The 17,708-nt window shown below is 45.7% G+C and overlaps 3 protein-coding genes across 6 annotated transcripts; 2 read left to right on the top strand and 1 right to left on the bottom strand.

The window, feature by feature from the left end:
• The first annotated feature begins 186 nt into the window (after nucleotides 1-186).
• On the top strand, nucleotides 187-4,537 carry LOC115117201 (peptidylprolyl isomerase domain and WD repeat-containing protein 1-like). The gene is made up of 11 exons (XM_029645667.2): nucleotides 187-357; nucleotides 564-666; nucleotides 1,057-1,160; nucleotides 1,283-1,403; nucleotides 1,584-2,031; nucleotides 2,196-2,386; nucleotides 2,703-2,892; nucleotides 3,322-3,503; nucleotides 3,659-3,740; nucleotides 3,845-4,027; nucleotides 4,193-4,537. Exons 1-11 carry the CDS (start codon nucleotides 225-227, stop codon nucleotides 4,334-4,336), a joined length of 1,881 nt encoding a protein of 626 aa, XP_029501527.1. The 5' UTR covers nucleotides 187-224; the 3' UTR covers nucleotides 4,337-4,537.
• Nucleotides 4,538-4,848: 311 nt separating this feature from the next.
• Nucleotides 4,849-12,456, bottom strand: trim23 (tripartite motif containing 23). Of its 3 annotated transcripts, XR_010460582.1 has the most exons (12): nucleotides 12,202-12,456; nucleotides 11,243-11,405; nucleotides 10,727-10,848; nucleotides 9,924-10,202; nucleotides 9,268-9,450; nucleotides 8,762-8,977; nucleotides 8,417-8,551; nucleotides 8,185-8,338; nucleotides 7,996-8,106; nucleotides 7,222-7,346; nucleotides 6,066-6,825; nucleotides 4,849-5,994 (listed from the first exon to the last, which is right to left on the bottom strand). XR_010460582.1 is itself a non-coding variant. In XM_029645668.2 (11 exons), the coding sequence occupies exons 1-11, from the start codon at nucleotides 12,295-12,297 to the stop codon at nucleotides 6,646-6,648; spliced, it is 1,764 nt and encodes a 587-aa protein (XP_029501528.1). In that variant the 5' UTR covers nucleotides 12,298-12,456; the 3' UTR covers nucleotides 4,849-6,645. The 3 variants fall into 3 exon arrangements, 2 of the variants coding, with proteins under 2 accessions (XP_029501528.1, XP_029501529.1); XM_029645668.2 differs by having other exon boundaries at nucleotides 4,849-6,825; XM_029645669.2 differs by having other exon boundaries at nucleotides 4,849-6,825; nucleotides 8,185-8,314; nucleotides 12,202-12,453.
• Nucleotides 12,457-12,630: 174 nt separating this feature from the next.
• Nucleotides 12,631-17,701, top strand: mzt2b (mitotic spindle organizing protein 2B). 2 transcript variants are annotated; one of them, XM_029645671.2, is made up of 5 exons: nucleotides 12,631-12,761; nucleotides 13,127-13,339; nucleotides 13,650-13,816; nucleotides 14,919-15,065; nucleotides 16,470-17,701. In XM_029645671.2, exons 2-5 carry the CDS (start codon nucleotides 13,146-13,148, stop codon nucleotides 16,625-16,627), a joined length of 666 nt encoding a protein of 221 aa, XP_029501531.1. In that variant the 5' UTR covers nucleotides 12,631-12,761; nucleotides 13,127-13,145; the 3' UTR covers nucleotides 16,628-17,701. The 2 variants fall into 2 exon arrangements, with proteins under 2 accessions (XP_029501531.1, XP_029501532.1); XM_029645672.2 differs by lacking the exon at nucleotides 14,919-15,065 and having other exon boundaries at nucleotides 12,634-12,761.
• Nucleotides 17,702-17,708: the final 7 nt, after the last annotated feature.

The raw sequence follows: 17,708 nt of genomic DNA, 5'->3' as shown, positions 1-17,708 counted from the left end.
TCTGATTTATTAGCAAACCGTTTGAACTTTTTATTTTCCAAGTGTTGATCTTTCAAGTAAATTATCAGAATGGAAAAAGCAGATGAAAGAAAGGTTAGATGCAGAGCCATGCACTTTAATTCCACGTCTGTACTGCAGGGAGCGGTATTAAGCTATTGAGTTGTTCTCCAAGCCCGCGGTGAACGGATACGGAAACCGAGGGGAAAACAGTGAATTCGGCAAATATGGCGGCCACCACAGAGAACGCAGATCTGAAACGAAAACTAGACGATAATCAGGATAATGGAGAAGCTGGAGAAGAGGAGGAATGGGTTGGACCCATGCCAAGCGAGGCGACACAGACCAAGAAGAGAAAAGGTTTATGATGGAAAAGCTAACCAGCGAGATAAAGCAACTTGAGCTAGCGAGCTATGTTGCATTGCTGGATGTGTGCTAACTTCTGTGCTCCTCGCTATTAAGCTAGCCAGAGTGCCTAGCGCTCAAACAATTTCCCAGAACAAAGCTGAAATCGTGTTGCTCTCATTGTGATTGCTTCTAACAATAGTGGTTTTGTTTTCGTACAGTGCTGGAGTATGAACGTGTGTATTTGGACAATTTGCCATCGGCAGCCATGTACGAGAGGAGCTACATGCATAGGGATGTTATAACGCACATTGTCTGTTCCAAGTAAGTGTTGTAACGTTCGATAACTAGCTATTGCAGTTTTCTAGCTACAGGTATATGGTTCTTTTTCGGTCATCACTAGTTACCACAGCCACAAAGTCATAAACCCTGCCTATGTCTACAATTGATCTTCTTAACATCGGATTTTGAACCTAACCTTAACTACACTGGTAACCTTATGCTTAACCCTGCATTAGGGTTTGCATTCATATTTACGATATTGCCAATTTTGACTTGCGGCTGTTCTGTCTTGGTCCCGCATGAGACACTTTCACTTGCTGATTTGTTTACTTCCTGGTACATTGATTTGTGTTTTCCTGGATGCCAAATGTTACACACACACCAATGGTGATCAGTCTGCCTCATAAACCCTTCTATTATTTTCATTTCCAGGACAGATTTCATCATCACAGCCAGTCAGGACGGCCATGTGAAGTTCTGGAAAAAGAAAGAAGATGAGGGGGTAGAGTTTGTCAAACACTTCCGCAGTCATCTTGGTACGAATAATGCCTCTATGAATTAACATGTATCTTTATGCAACCTCAGACTGGGCTTTAGATTGACTGAAATGTAATTTCAAGGCTATAATTCACTGTTATTCTTGTTCTATGTGTTACAGGAGTTATAGAGTGTATTTCTGTCAGTGCTGATGGAGCTCTATTCTGTTCTGTTGGGGACGACCAGGCCATGAAAGTCTTTGATGTGGTCAACTTTGACATGATCAACATGCTGAAGCTGGGGTGAGTTTGCATCTTTTGCTTATTGTTTTTAAAGGTGAAACGTTTAGCAATTTAGCTTGTTTTCTTAAAGCCAAAAGATATCCCTTCTCCCGCTTCAAAAACACCATACGAGTTATAGAGCTACGGAACATATTATATTCCTAGTTGATCTGCCATTCCTCTGCTCTGTGTGTTGTGTAGTTTCCACCCTGGCCAGTGTGAGTGGATCTACAACCCAGGCGATGCCATCTGCTGCGTGGCCTGCTCCGAGAAATCCACTGGGAAGATCTTCGTCTATGATGGACGAGGAAGCAACGAGAAGCTCCACACCTTCGACAAGATGCACTCCTCTCCGCTGTCCCAGATCCGCCTCAACCCTAGATACAGGGTTATCGTCTCCGCAGACAAGGCTGGGATGCTGGAGTATTGGACCGGCCTCCCCAGCGAGTTCAAATTCCCCAGGCACGTGGACTGGCAGTATAAGACTGACACAGACCTTTATGAGTTTGCCAAAAACAAAACCTACCCCACCAGCCTGGCCTTCTCCCACGACGGGAAGAAGATGGCTACCATCGCAACCGACAGGAAAGTCAGGATCTTCCGCTTCCTGACGGGAAAACTGATGAGGGTGTTTGATGAGTCGTTATCGGTAAGTTTCCAACTTTCAGAATCAGGACTTTATTTCATATTGCTATTAATAAACTGTGATACATCTTGTTATAATTTATCACTGTTTCCCACATTTCCCCAGTGCATTTGTCTGAACTGTGCTCATTTCTCTCATCATGGCCCATCTCTGACCTGATCCTGTAGAAGTTCACAGAGCTGCAGCAAATGAAGCAACAGCTGCCAGACATGGAGTTTGGTCGGAGGATGGCGGTGGAGAGGGAACTGGAGAAAGTGGATGGCATCAGGCTGACCAACATCATCTTTGATGAGACGGGTCACTTTGTCCTCTACGGAACCATGCTGGGCATCAAGGTCATCAATGTGGAGACCAACAGGTAGCATTTAAATGGTCAAAATGGATTTAAGACAGTAATATCCTCTAAAAACACAGTCGGTGTCAGCTACAGAGAGCTACAGGGTGAGCAGGCTTTTTGCACCAAAAAAACACTCATTCAACTTATGAAGCTCTTGATGATGCGTTAATGAGTTGAATCAGATGTTTTAAGGCTGGATGGAAACAACATTTTGCACACACTGTTGCTCTCCAGGGCCAGGGTTGTGGACTGTCTCTAACCCTTGCCCCCTTTGTCTTGTGAAAGTGACGAGAGCATTAGTCTAACATGTTTTTATTTCCCACCCATGTGTGTTCAGGTGTGTACGTATCCTGGGGAAGCTAGAGAACATTCGTGTGGTGAAGCTGAGCCTGTTCCAGGGGGTTGCCAAGGCATGCAATACAGCTCCCACCATCGAGATGAAGGCATCAGACAACCCGGCCCTGCAGAGCACAATGCCAGACCCCACCATCTTCTGTACTGCTTTCAAGAAGAACCGCTTCTACATGGTAATCAACTTTATTTGTCCCTGCAGGGCAATTGTAGCCCGTCCAAAAGAGAAATGGTCTATTACTGTTGCTCCCTTGCAGTGCTGCTATTTATTTGTTATTATAGACTGGGTGGTTTCAAGCCCTGAATGCTGATTGGTTGAAAGCTGTGGTATATCAGACCGTATACCACGGGTATGACAAAACATTTATTTTTACTGCTCTAATTACGTTGGTAACCAGTTTATAATAGCAATACGGCTCCTCGTGGGTTTGTGGTATATGGCCACGGGCTGTGTCCAGGCACTCTGCGATGCGGTGTGCATAAGTACAGCCCTTATACCAGCCATATACCACACAGCCTTATTGCTTCATTCTTTGCCATATTTTCACCCGCATTACATCATTTCCTTAGGATTTTTGTCACTATTCCTTCTTTTGTCTTGGTAGTTCTCCAAGAGGGAGCCGGAGGACACTAAAAGTGCAGAGTCAGACAGAGACGTGTTCAACGAGAAGCCGTCTAAGGAGGAGGTGATGGCTGCTACCCAGGCAGAGGGGCCCAAGAGGGTGTCAGACAGCGCTATCATCCACACCACCATGGGAGACATCCACATCAAACTGTTCCCTGTCGAGTAGGTCACCCTCTGTTGTTTGAGGGCTTACTTTCCATTTGCAATGCCATGGGTTCTGTCTGTTAACTTTCCTCAGAACCTATACAGTTTTGCAATTATGATATATTTTATTGGACAATTTTACTTATGTTTATAGACTACTTTATGTATCTCAGGTGTCCCAAAACAGTGGAGAACTTCTGTGTTCACAGCAGGAATGGTTATTTCAATGGCCACATATTCCACCGCGTCATCAAGGTAGGACATTTTAATCACTGCTCATTGTTTTGACTTTGTAGTAGGAACTGAATCACAAGATGTGACGGACTATGTTTTGACTGTTCTCTTTCCTCTCCACCCAGGGCTTCATGATCCAGACAGGGGACCCTACAGGGACGGGCATGGGAGGGGAGAGTATCTGGGGAGGGGAGTTTGAGGATGAGTTCCATGCCACGCTGAGACACGACCGGCCCTACACACTCAGTATGGCCAACGGAGGCCCCGGCACCAACGGATCACAGTTCTTCATCACCGTCGTGCCCACGGTAACTCTTCACTCTCTGTGAAGTCTGATCTTTTACTTTCTCTGCATTCCTTCAGTTGAAGTCATGTTTTTATCCCTGTTTTGTCAAGTATTGTACATTTCTGCATTATGTACAAAGATGTTCAAATAAACCTAAGTGAACATCTCTTCCTACTTATCTTTACAGCCCTGGCTAGACAACAAACACACCGTGTTTGGAAGGAGTGCCAAAGGAATGGAGGTGGTTCAGCGGATCTCCAACCTGAAAGTCAACCCTAAAACTGACAAACCGTACGAAGACATCAGCATCATTAACATCACCATCAAGTAATCATGTTTCCATCTCACCAATATGTTGTGTACTATTACGTTCCGTTTTTAAAGTAAAGTGATGGATTATTGAAGAATGCATCTTGCTGCCTGTTGCATTTTTCTATCTTGGATGTGAGAAATTAAGAATTTGTTGGTTGCTTAGTAACATGTTTGTCAACAGAGCTGTACTTTGAATAAACCAGTGTCTTGTTAACATTCATTACAGAACGTTCAGATAGAAATGTCCATGTTACTGGCAACATATAGAATCATTTTAGTTATTATCCAGCTGCAACTTTTCTAAATGGGTTGGACCATATAAGCTCCCGAGTGGCGCAGCATCTCAGTGCAAGAGGCTTCACTACGGTCCCTGGTTCGAATCAAGGCTGTATCACATCCGGACGTGATTGGGAGTCCCATAGGGTGGCGCACAATTGGCCCAGCGTCATCCCGGGTTTGGCCGTCCATTGTAAATAAGAATTTGTTCTTAACTGACTTGCCTAGTAAAGGTATAAAAAAAAAAATTTAAAGCAACATCCAGACAGTTTATTTAATCGCGATTTACAAAAGCCATGATCAAATCCACGAGTAACATGGATGTGCAATGTGCTTCCAAATGTTTCAAAAACTCCTATCAGAATCTGAGATGCTTTAACAGAGGGCTCTTCACACATGCATTTTATTTCTACATAGAATGTGTAACATTACATAGCAATGAGGAAAGTGAATTCAAACCAAAGGATGGTTCCTCCATACAATAACAGGAGTTGAAAGGTGTTTGGTTAATGTTTCGACTAAGTTTCACATCTACATGTGGGTAACGTTAATGTAGAATGTAACAATCAGCACTCCAGACAGATGGGCTAAAACAGAAGACCATCACAGGTTGTGATGAAAAAATTCAAACCAGGAGTCCTGGTTTCAAAAGAAGCCAGTATCACACTGTAGGGCACAACATTCTGGAAGGTTCAGAAATATAGTGTGTAGATCATCCTCTGTCAATTAGATGAAGGAATCATGTCTAGTCAATCGTTGCACCCTCATGAGCACAACCCAGATGTACTGAAGCGGCAGAAAAGTGCATGCAAGACACTCCACAAAACAGGTGGGAGAAAGATTTCATATAACACTTTAGATATTTCCCACCACAGCTACTACAATATCCCCTACCCACCCAACATAAATAGCTTTTTCACTCAACTGCACTATTTAACCAATGTCAATAATAGCTGAACTCAGCCCACTACCGGTGTCATTTCAAATCCTGATGCTGCATTACATGAAATCATCACAAGTCAAGTGCATTGGTACCAATGAAGAAAATCTACAACATGGAGTTTCGCCATGAACTGAATCTCATCTGATCTGCATTGAGGCAATATGGGAATGTGTAGTCTTATAAGCAGGTTAGTTTAGTAAGCTTGAGGGAATCCCTATAACCTGGCCCTGTTAGCATACCCAGGATAGAGCAAAGTACAAAGCATTACGACTAATGATGGATTCACTGGTTGTGGGTAAGAAGCTTATCTGCAGGTTAAGGGTGAGAAGGGTAGAACGGCTATAGGATGTAGGGCTAAGGCCTTGGTATGGGGTGAAAGACTAGGGCCTTAGTATGGGGTGAAATGTAGGGCTAGGGCCTTAGTATGGGGTGAAAGGTATGGGATGTAGGGCTAGGGCCTTAGTATGGGGTGAAAGGTATGGGATGTAGGGCTAGGGCCTTAGTATGGGGTGAAATGTAGGGCTAGGGCCTTAGTATGGGATGTAGGGCTAGGGCCTTAGTATGGGATGTAGGGCTAGGGCCTTAGTATGGGATGTAGGGCTAGGGCCTTAGTATGGGGTGAAATGTAGGGCTAGGGCCTTAGTATGGGATGTAGGGCTAGGGCCTTGGTATGGGGTGAAAGACTAGGGCCTTGGTATGGGGTGAAATCTAGGGCCTTGGTATGGGGTGAAATCTAGGGCTAGGGCCTTGGTATGGGGTGAAATGTAGGGCTAGGGCCTTAGTATGGGGTGAAAGGTATGGGATGTAGGGTAGAACTGAAAGGTATGGGATGAGACTTTGGTAGGACTGGTCTTTAGGGTATGGGTTGGACTGGGTCTACCATAAGCCAATCATCAGGTAAAAGGTTTAGGTAGATGTGACTGGTGCAGGTCTATGGTGGACATGTCTTTATGGTGTGGATGGTTTAAGAAGATCGTTCTGGGATCTATGGTAAGGGGTTTTACTTGGTAACAGAAGTCAGTCATCAGGGGAGGTCTAGGCCACGTCCAGTACACCTGCAGCAAGGGGAGGTATAGGCCACGTCCAGTACACCTACAGCAAGGGGAGGTCTAGGCCACGTCCAGTACACCTGCAGCCACCAGCTGTCGGGACAGCCAGTCCAGGCCCTCGTGGAGCCCCATGCCACTGCGGGCGTCACATCCCTGGATGTGCCAGCTCCTCCCACAGCACAGCTTATGGAGACTCAGCAGCTCCGTCATCTCCTCCACCGACACAGCCCCAGGGACATCCTGCAGGTGAGGATAAACGAGTCAATGGTCACGTCAGCCAATCAACATTTGAGTAATTTAACAGACACTTATCCAGAGCTACTTACAGGAGCAGTTAGGGGCAGCAGGTAGCCTAGTGTAACCACTAGGACTGGTAACCAAAAGGTTGCAAGATCGAATCCCCGAGCTGACAAGGTACAAATCTGTCGTTCTGCCCCTGAACAAGGCAGTTAACCCACTGTTCCTAGGCCGTCATTGAAAATAAGAATTTGTTCTTAACTGACTTACCTAGTTAAATAAAGGTGTAAAAATAAAAGTGTCTTGCTCAGACACAGATTTTTCACCTAGTAGTCTCGGACACATCAATGTGCGTGTGTATACCTGTTTCTTGGACCAAGGGGTCGTGTGTGTGCGTACCTGTTTGTTGGCGAAGATGAGCAGCAGGGCATCTCTCAGCTCCTTCTCTGTCAGAAGTTTGGCCAGTTCACTGTGGGCCTCCATCAGCCTATCCCTGTGACAGCTGTCAATCACAAACACCACCGCTGAAGAGCGAAAGGAGACAGAAAAAATACGTCTCTTCACCCAAATCATCATTATAACACTTTACAATTCTCTTTTCAAAATCAGTACATTTGTCATAGTTAGATATACAATGAGTGTACAAAACATTAGGAACACCTGCTCTTTCCATGAGAGACTGACCAGGTGAATCCAGGTGAAAGCTGTGATCGATTACTGGTGTCACCTTTTAAATCCACTTCAATCAGTCTAGATGAAGGGGAGGAGACGGCTTAAAAATCATTCTTTAACCTTTGAGAGAATTGAGACATGGATTGTTTGTATGTGTCATTCAGAGGGTGAATGGGCAAGACAAAAAAATGGAAGTGCCTTTGAATGTGGTAAGAACCGCAACGCTGATGGGTTTTTCACACTCAACGGTTTCCCATGTGTATCAATTGTCTGTTACCCAAAGGACACCCAGCCAACTTGAAACAACTGTGGGAAGCATCGTAGTCAACCTGGGCCAGCATCCCTGTGGAACAGTTGACACCTTGTAGAGTCCATGCCCCGACCAATTGAGGCTGTTCTGAGTTCTGAGGGCAACTCAATAGTAGGAAGGTGTTCCTAATGTTTAGTATACAGTACATGTTAGGGAAGCAGGTAATATGACAGAAAGAGGTAAACTGATACCTTGTGTGTTCAGGTAATAGTGCTTCCATAGAGGCCGTAGCTTATGTTTCCCACCAACGTCCCAGATGGTGAACTTGAGATTCTTATACTCCACTGTCTCCACATTAAAACCTACAGATGACAAGGAGGAGTGGCTAGTGGCTATTCAATTCAGGTACATTTTAATGACTGACACTGTTGTGGGTTTACCTATGGTAGGGATGGGCTGCATAAACTCGTCCTGTTTCAGCTTGAAGAGGATGGTGGTTTTCCCTGCACTATCCAGTCCCAGGGTCACCACCCGGATCTCCATCTTAGGGCCGATGTGGACCCGGTTGTCCTGGAACAGAGAAAACAATGTAGTCTAAATGAAGTTACTAATTGTTTTTCAATGGAGTGTATGACGTTCTGTAGTCCTACAGAGTAGAGCAGAGTGCTGTACCTTGGTGAAGGTGACGGGGATACCGGCGTCAAGCTGGATGTGGTCGGCCAGCTCAGTGAACTGCTGCTGCTGTTTCTGCAGAGTCTCCAACAGTCTGTTGATCTCCTGCTTGGCCAGGACCACTCTGCAGTCATCCTACAGAGAGAGACAGGGAAGACATCAGTCAGGACTTAGGAAAATCACATTTGTAAATTTCCTATCTGATTTCAGACCATACAAAAGTCCTTAGGAAGACCTTAGTGGTTCTTATTGAAAAAGAGGGCACCATCCAGTGCAAGCAGAAATGACATTCCTACAGTGTGCTCTGGAGATGTTATCCCCACCAGTGGCCCATTTGGCTCCTACCTGCTGCAGTGTCTTCTCGCAGTGCAGGCAGGCTGTGGAGACCTGGGACAGTAGGATGGTCATGTCTTCCTGCTGTTGCCGGAGCCAAATGAGCCTTTCCCTGACATGTGCGTCCACTACACTGAGCGCCATCTCCTCCTGTCTGCACAGCGTCTCGTGGAGGTCGGCGAAGTAGGCCCGTACGCAGGACCGCGCGCTCTCTGCCGTGCCTGGGACCTGGGGAATACACACAGACGACAGTCCATCAGGAATACACAGATTACACACCGCATCATGAAATATACACTATGATAAACCATAAGCAATGTTATGACTTTTTGGAAGGAAATACAATGATGTTTCCCAGGACTTTGAGATGTAGCTCCCGTAATTTGTAAACACAGTAACTGCTTTATAACGATTATACCTCAATTACATTTGAATAGCCTATCTATCCACTTTGAAATCTAAAGTCAATCTGTTGTTTTGTATGTAAAAAGTTGTTATCCACAGCCAGCTGTTCTTACATGCTCGGTGTGTGCCATGCCGATGCCATCCTCCACTATCCGTTCTCCTCCCTCAATCTGCTGTACGATCCCAACCAGCTTCCTGGAATATTCCGACACCTCCTCTGTGAACGTCCGGATACAGTGGGCCATGTCCAGGATAGACGCACGGATCTGATTGGCTTCTGTCTCCAGAACTGCATGCTACAGGAAGGAAGCAATCAGCAAGGAGAAATTAACACAATCCTCATTAGTATCGCGGCAAGGAAACAAAACATGAAGCGTATTCAACTTCTTTATGAAAACAGCCCTAATGTTGAAAACAAACAAAATTATGTTGTCATCCAGAGTCACGTTTATTTATTTAGCTACAGTATAGCACACAATATTTGACATCCAACAGGTTTTTAAAGGACCAACGAGTTTGGTCTGCTTTCTATTTTTGCCATGGACAAAATATTGCGATACTGGGATCGTCACAGCTCTAAATCACACCAGCTGAACTACCAACCAGTACAACGACAAGTGACCATTCATTTAGCTATTCTGATTTGCTTGTTGTCTCTAGTGCTGCTAGGAACGTTGCTTCAGTGATTGACCTGTCAGTCAGTCAATAAATAACTACAGCAACCAGTGAGGCTACTCCCAGCTGACTCGCCCTCCTCCGCCTTCCGTACCTTGTGTCCCTGGTGCTTGCCGTACTCTTTGCACACGCAGCACATGAGCGGCCCAGGCTGGCAGAGCTCCTCCTGACAGACGAACTCGATGGCGTGGACCTGGTGCTGCGGGCATAGTGTCTTCTCGTGGGGCTTGTCTGCCAGGGGTACCTGCCGGTGCTTGGCCAGGGTGCGGGTGGAGTGGGTGAGCTGGGAGCAGTCGGCACACAGGTGGGTGGCACACACCGTGCAGTACATAGACGCCGTGTGGCTCTCGTCCTCGTCACAGCGGATTATTGACTGGAGGGGAGAACATACGATAGTGTTACATTTCATGAGTCGTTGTCATTAAGTAAGTGTCCTTGAGAATTAGATGGATGGATGTTAAAGAACTAGGCAGATCAAAGCCAATTCCCATAGCGTAGCTTTAACCTATCCTTTCTGTGTTTTCAGATAATTGCAGATGAAAGATGGGAACCCAGGGTGGGGGTAACTACTGCCTACCTCAAGATGGGAACCCAGGGTGGGGGTAACTACTGCCTACCTCAAGATGGGAACCCTGGGTGGGGGTAACTACTGCCTACCTCAAGATGGGAACCCAGGGTGGGGGTAACTACTGCCTACCTCAAGATGGGAACCCAGGGTGGGGGTAACTACTGCCTACCTCAAGATGGGAACCCAGGGTGGGGGTAACTACTGCCTACCTCAAGATGGGAACCCAGGGTGGGGGTAACTACTGCCTACCTCAAGATGGGAACCCAGGGTGGGGGTAACTACTGCCTACCTCAAGATGGGAACCCAGGGTGGGGGTAACTACTGCCTACCTCTCCCATGCCTGTTAGGGCATCCTCTGCCATGCTCAACTGGCTGGACGCTCCATTCTGCAGCCTCTCCAGAAGCTCCAGCAGGGCAAAGTTCTTCTTCAGACCCCACACACCAGAGTCCCCTGGGAGACACAGTCAATAAAAAGCATTAATTCATCATCAAATCATTCACACATTTCCCAGAGGCGATGGACTAAAAGCTTACAAGTAAACAAGTTTTTTTGTTGTTGTTTTTTTTACCTTTATTTTACTAGGCAAGTCAGTTAAGAACAAATTCTTATTTTCAATGACGGCCTAGGAACAGTGGGTTAACTGCCTGTTCAGGGGCATTTGTACCTTGTCAGCTCGGGGATTTGAACTTGCAACCTTCCGGTTACTAGTCGATCGCTCTAACCACCAGGCTACCCTGCCGCCCCAGTGAGATGTTAGACCTTATATTGTGATGGATGTTACATCACACTCACTGACACAGGAACACAAAAGGCCTGTATAGAAACGAAATCCTACAGAACTCACCCAGCTCTGTGACCTGTCTGTCGAAGGGGCAGCGGATGGCTCTACCATGCAGGGGCAGCCGGGTCAGACAGTCATGACAGACTGTGTGACCACAGAGCAGCAGCCGGGGGACCTTGTCCCCCTGGAGAGAGAAGACATCTTCACACACCCCACACTCCAACACCTGGGGACAACAACACACATACAGGTCGCGTCAACCACACACATAGGTTGAGTTTACTTAGATGGACCCCTTGTCATTGCATATCAATTCAAAATGGACTTATTTCTGCATGGACTGAGATGGTGTCTGTGTCATGTTTCCTGTAGGCAAATTCATCTGGCTTCTCATGGAACTCATTTGGTTAGTGTAGTGTTGACGAAAAGTCACACAGCGAACTACACATGGTGGTTTGTTATTAAAGTGCGTAGCTAGCTAGTGCGACAACACTAGCCTGCCTGCGAAATCTACATTTCATTGAAGTTGTCATGCAAAACCGCACAACTTTATGAAGGTGTTAAATTTGTTTTGAGGGTGATTCCTGACTCAACTGTACCCAGCTAGTGACTTTTCAGATGGTACACAATGTTCTACACAAAGAAGTAGCAAGTTAACAAATGTTAGACTGTGTATCAGCTATAGCTAGCGGATTAGCGCCATAACGTTAGCATGCTATGCTGCTAATGAGAGGTGGAGTTAGCTGATGCAGTTGCATGGTTGATACAAAAAGCTGTGATCATGGCACTTAACCCAGATGGTGATTCTGTCTGTAATCTTGTGGATTGCATGTCTATTGTCTACGCAGACACACACAAAAATTCAGGCCGATCGTTTGACAATGGGTTTACGGCCCGGCCGCAAAACAGCAGAATTGAGAGTTCCCCCGATCCGAGCGCCCTGGTCGGTAAATTGAGCAAACGGCGTATCGCCTTCAAACGTTGTTTATATTCTTATTTAGACGTGCAAGTATTCAACCAACCTTCACGGTGCTGCTTGTGGCCCCCCTGACGTGCCGAACACAGACATCCATCGTTGCTGCGGTCCCCTGCTTGTTTACACCCACAGCAGCCGCCATCCTAGACCTAGGACTAAACCATTTACACAGTTAGTGTGGATTCGAAAATGCATATGCCGAATATCTGTAGGCCACAAATTTAATTTGACAAAATAGAACTACAAAATGTAACTTTGGTGCTTATTTTGTGTTGGATCGATAAGAATTAGAAAATACGTTTCAGATATATATATATATACAAAAAAAGCTACAATGAAACTGGCGACTATCCATGACCCCTTATATGGACATGGAAGAGTCCGTTAGCTGTTCGCGTCGGTTCTGAGGTTTTTAAATTTTAACGCCCTCTTGCGTTTTTCTGCAACACTTACGCACTTTCCTTTTTTGTATAACTGTGACGTGATTATTCCGCGCCTATGTTTTGAACAAACACGAATGACAACCGCCAGGGCAAACAGCCTGATCATTCCCCCTAAATAAGTACCACACTAATTCAATAACATATACCCCCACTTAGTGCTGAGGTAAGAAGCTTTTCATGTGCAATAATGTTATCAGAGTTGAGGTATTGGCAAGCGGACGCCGCGCATTCCCACGAGTGGATGCACGGCGCCGTATAGGGCTAAGTTAGTTAGATAGCGACGTTAGCTACGTTTCGTAGCCACATTCACAATTCTTGCCAAACAAATATAGATTGCTAGCTAGCTGACGAAGTTGCTAAAATTACATTGAAATGTTGTATGGTACTAGAGACGTGCATACCACCAATGAGTGGACTCATCAAAAAAATGTAAACAATGGAGAAAATGCATGACATTTTTGTTGTTGTTGATTGAATTGCTAATGAGATGCCTTCATACTGATCTCCTCCCTCTCTCTTGGCCCCCAGGTGACTAAAGTGACCCGTCATGTCTCATTCTCAGCAGCAGTCCGCCCCCGGGCCCCTCCCCACGGCCCCAGACTCCCCTGCCATGGGCGTGACGGTCAGCGGCAACGTCACCAAGTATGCCATGAAGAAGAAGAAGATCCTCAACGCCGAGGAGAGTGAGCTATTTGAGTTGACGCAGGCCGCAGGCATCGCCATGGACCAGGAGGTCTTCAAGTAGGTCTGAGAGGGGGCATCTCAATAGTCTAACTTGGCTTCCTTTCCTCATCAATCCTCTCCTTTTCCTCTGATCTGAACACACAATCCCCTGTGTTATTCTGAGCTGGTATTTTTAACCCATCTTATACGACAGACCTAGACTCGGACTAATGCATTGATCAGGCCAGTAACACTGACTGATTTTGTGTGTGTGTGTGTGTGTGTGTGTGTGTGTGTGTGTGTGTGTGTGTGTGTGTGTGTGTGTGTGTGTGTGTGTGTGAGAGCGTGTACACTGTATTCTTAGTTTAATCCTTGTCCTCTCCTGTAGGATCATTGTGGACCTGTTGAAGATGAACGTAGCTCCACTGGCTGTGTTCCAGACCCTGAAGGCCATGTGTGCTGGCCAGAGGATAGCTGACACCTCCATGGGAGACTCCTCCACTGCCTCCTACCCCAACACCACCACTACCACCACAGCCCCCACAGAACCCAGAGGTCAGTAGGGTCTGGATCAGGTGGTGAGAGAGCTAAAGAGGGGTTGTGGTTTTCTGTTCCGCAAAACAATACTGCTTTCTCATTGGTAGCCCAGCCAGACTATATAGCTCATTGTTTCCTCTACATAACAGTACATGTCTCTCGGGTAGGGACAGACAGGGAAGAGTGTTAATTTTTCTATAGCCTCAGAAGTTATGTTAGAAATCCTTGGGAATTTCCATTTATGAAGATGATAAAAAAAGGGTGGAATGTGGTAGAAACTAGTGTTACGTTTTCCACTTATCAAACCAATTAAATATTTAGCGTGGATGGTGCTCCAAACAGAAGTTGTGTTTCTGAAAAATGTTCAGACTTGCAACCTAGATTCAAAACTAACGTTGTATAGCTTACTAAAACGTTGTCTGACGAATTAGGAAAAGCGAGACACAATGAAATACCTCTCCTGAGGGGAAATGTAATTTCTACTCAAAGCCAATCAAATGTGAGCGTTGAATGCCAGCGCTCCCATTGTAATGCAAAAACCAATACTAAAGTTCTCCAGACTTCCGCTAGTTTAGTCAACAAGATTTGGAAGGAGAGCCACGGGAGACTCTAGAGCCACGGGAGACTCTAGAGCCACGGGAGACTCTACCATAGCATAACTGGACCTTTATGTCTTTCTGTCGGGTAAGGACAGATAATTATTGTTTTTATTATTTAGGTGGAATAGAAAATATAAATATCTTTCTGTTGCTTTGCTTGCTTTGCAGCCTTCTGCTTAAACCTTTGTATCCTGCTCAGACAGGATATTTCCCCCTTTCACTTCCCCAGAGTCTCTACACCTAATCTTCCAATGTCTCCTATTCCCCTCACTAACTAACACATTGCTGCTATTGTCTTCTCCACTTCATTCCACTGTGGCCTTGGCCAGCCAGCTGAATATAAATGAATGGAGAAGAGAATAGGATACATTGGCCTCCAGTCAAACACTAACTTTACAATGTTACCTGTATATTTCAGTTTGCACTCTAACTCCTCTCCAATTCTTCTCTATGTGTGTTTCTGTGTACCTGTGGTGTGTATGCACAAACACTCTATGTGCGTATCTATCTCGCTGCTGAAGAAGAGGACTCTGTTGTGTCTGCCACTAAAAGCTTTAAGCCCCCTGCACCTCCCCCCACCTCCTCCTCCACATCCTCCTCTGCTGGCCCCAGGCCCACCAGGGTCAACTCTAAGATGGTCTACGACACCTCCTCTCCTCACTCTCAAGGTCCCCTTTTCACTCACTCATTTTCTTTCCTCTATCCTTCCATCTCTCTCCAGAAACTCTTGAACCTCTCTGTTTTTTTGCCCGTCTGGCTCCAGTACTTCAATGTCTTCACCTTGTGCACTGAGTTTACTTGTACAGTGTGTAGGATCTTAGCCGTGTGTGTGCGTGTGGACTCAGGTATACTCAGTGTATTAGGTACACCGCCCTGTTCATGAAAATGGGTTGCTCCTACAGACAGGGAGTCACGTGGCCGTGGCTTGCTATGTAAAGCAGGCAGACAGGCATCGAGACATTCAGTTACTGTTCGTTTGAAAGTTTAAATGGCTAAAACGAGTGACCTCAGCGACTTTGAGCGTGGCATGATCGTCAGTGCCAGACACACTGTTTCAAATATCTCACACACAACAGTCTAGGGTTTACCGAGAATAGTGCAACAAACAAAAAACATCCAATCAGCAGCAGTCCTGTAGGTGAAAACCGCTTGTTAATGAGAAGTCGAAAGAGAATGTCAAGAGTTGTGCAAGTTAACAGATGAGCCACAAACAGGAAAATAACATAGCAGTACAACAGTGGTGTGCAGAACGGTATCTTGGAACACAAAACATGTCTGTCCTTTCACGGATGAGCTATTGCAGCAGACGACCACACTGGGTTCCACTCCTATCAGCTAAAATAAAAAGTGACTCTAGTGGGCATGTGATCCCCAACACTGGACAATTGAGGAGTGGAAAAGCATTGCCTGGACCGACGAATCCTGGCTCCTGTTGCGTCATGCTGATGGCAGAGTCAGGATTTGGCATAAGCAACATGAGTCCATGGCCCCATCCTGCCTGGTGTCAACAGTACAGGCTGGTGGCGGTGGTGTAATGGTGTGGGGAATGTTTTCCTGGCACACGTTAGGTCCCTTGATACCAATTGAGCAACATTTCCATGCCCCAAAGAATTCTGGCTGTTCTGGAGACAAAGAGGGGTCCGACCCGGTACTAAATAGGTGTACCTAATAAACTGGACTCTGAGTGTATGTGCGTTTGTTCGTTAACCTCATCTTGCTGTTTTTGTGTTTTCTCTACTCATGTAGACTGCAGCACTATATTTGACAAAAAGTTTTTGACTGCATGGTTTTGAATTTGATACACCTGCTTGAGGGGGTGGACATTTTCCCCATAGGGCGATTTAGGAAGAGTCTAGACTGAATAAAGTGTTTCATCTTCATTGCTGTCTGTCATGCTCTCATAAGTGTCTCATTGGTCTCTCATCTGAACATGCTCATCTGCATGTTCTTATTCCGCCCCAAACACAGCCATTTTGCCTTGCATGACAGCTACACACACACACACACACACACACACACACACACACACACACTGCAAACCATCCCTCTCACCCTTCTCTTTGTTTTTGCAGTGCGTAGTAAAACGGGTGCTGGCCACGGGGAGAAGAGCAGAGAGGGTTCCAGCCAGAGGGTGCCACGCCAGCCCAGTGCCACCAGGGGGCAGAAGACCACCAAGAGCTCTGGAAGCAGCAGCTCCTCCTCACAGGTCACCCCAACTACCACCAACTAGACCCCACAGGAAGGAGGGATGACTGATGGGGCACCTCACAAGTCTTAAGTTGCTTCCTCTCCTCGTCTTCTTTCCTTCATCTACATTAACGGCTAATTAATCTCCTCTCCTCCTCGGTTGAATGAAGATAAATGAATATAAGACAGTTGTTTTAGTGAAGGTATGAACCTAGTCCCCCATGTTGCTTTCACCTTTCATATGCTTCCACGTCAGATCAGTAGAGGATGAACCTTGTTTCTGAAAGTCAGAATCAGTGTGACCTCTAATGCTTACCTCTTAGTCACCCGTGCTGATTTTCAACCTGCCAAAAGGCTGGGAGATGTGCCTCTTTGGGTCCAGAGTCCATTGGGATATGTTAGCGTATCATGGTTGGGTTGAGGATAAGGGTTGACAGAAACAGTTCTTAGTACAGTACCATAAAAAATACCACTTTTGGGGACACCTTGTATAGAGGTCCTCTTTGTCTACCATGCTGAAATCCAACACAATACTGGGTCTTTTGTTGTAATTTCCTTTGGCTTAGCGGGAGTTACTAGAGTACAGCCAATTCTGTTGCCTCTCTCGTCCAACACAACGGACTGCTGTTGTATTCTGCCTGATGTTGTCAAAATACAAATAACACTTCTACAAGCTACTGCGTGTTCTTTTCTCTGTCCACCATAATGACACCCAACACAACACAGTCTACTGTGTCATGTGTGTACCTAGGAGATGGTAAGTCAAATGTGGTGGGCTTTGTGATGTTCGGTCTACTGTGATGCTACAGCTGGGAAGAGAGAGAACGAAGCACTGTACAGGTCACCTCTCTGGGACAATGCCTCATCGTATAGCATTGGTTCAAATTCAATCATTTTCATATTCATACCACTGATATTCTAAAGTTGTCCTCTTCCTTTATCTCTCCCTATCTGTAAATACTGAACAGATATGTTATATGCACTATATATATCTATTCAGGTTCCTGTTTCTGACATTCTCCAGTGAATCTTGTATACAGGACAAAGATTATTACTGTTTGAAATGTGTACTGTTCATTGTCTATTTGACTCCAATAAAGACTTTTCGCCAGTGCAACATTGTC

The sequence above is a fragment of the Oncorhynchus nerka genome, linkage group LG22, assembly GCF_034236695.1.
Source record: "Oncorhynchus nerka isolate Pitt River linkage group LG22, Oner_Uvic_2.0, whole genome shotgun sequence".
Classification (NCBI taxonomy): Eukaryota; Metazoa; Chordata; class Actinopteri; order Salmoniformes; family Salmonidae; genus Oncorhynchus; species Oncorhynchus nerka.
The sequence above is the reverse complement of the archived record's forward strand: the minus strand, read 5'-3'. Positions and strand labels throughout refer to the sequence as shown.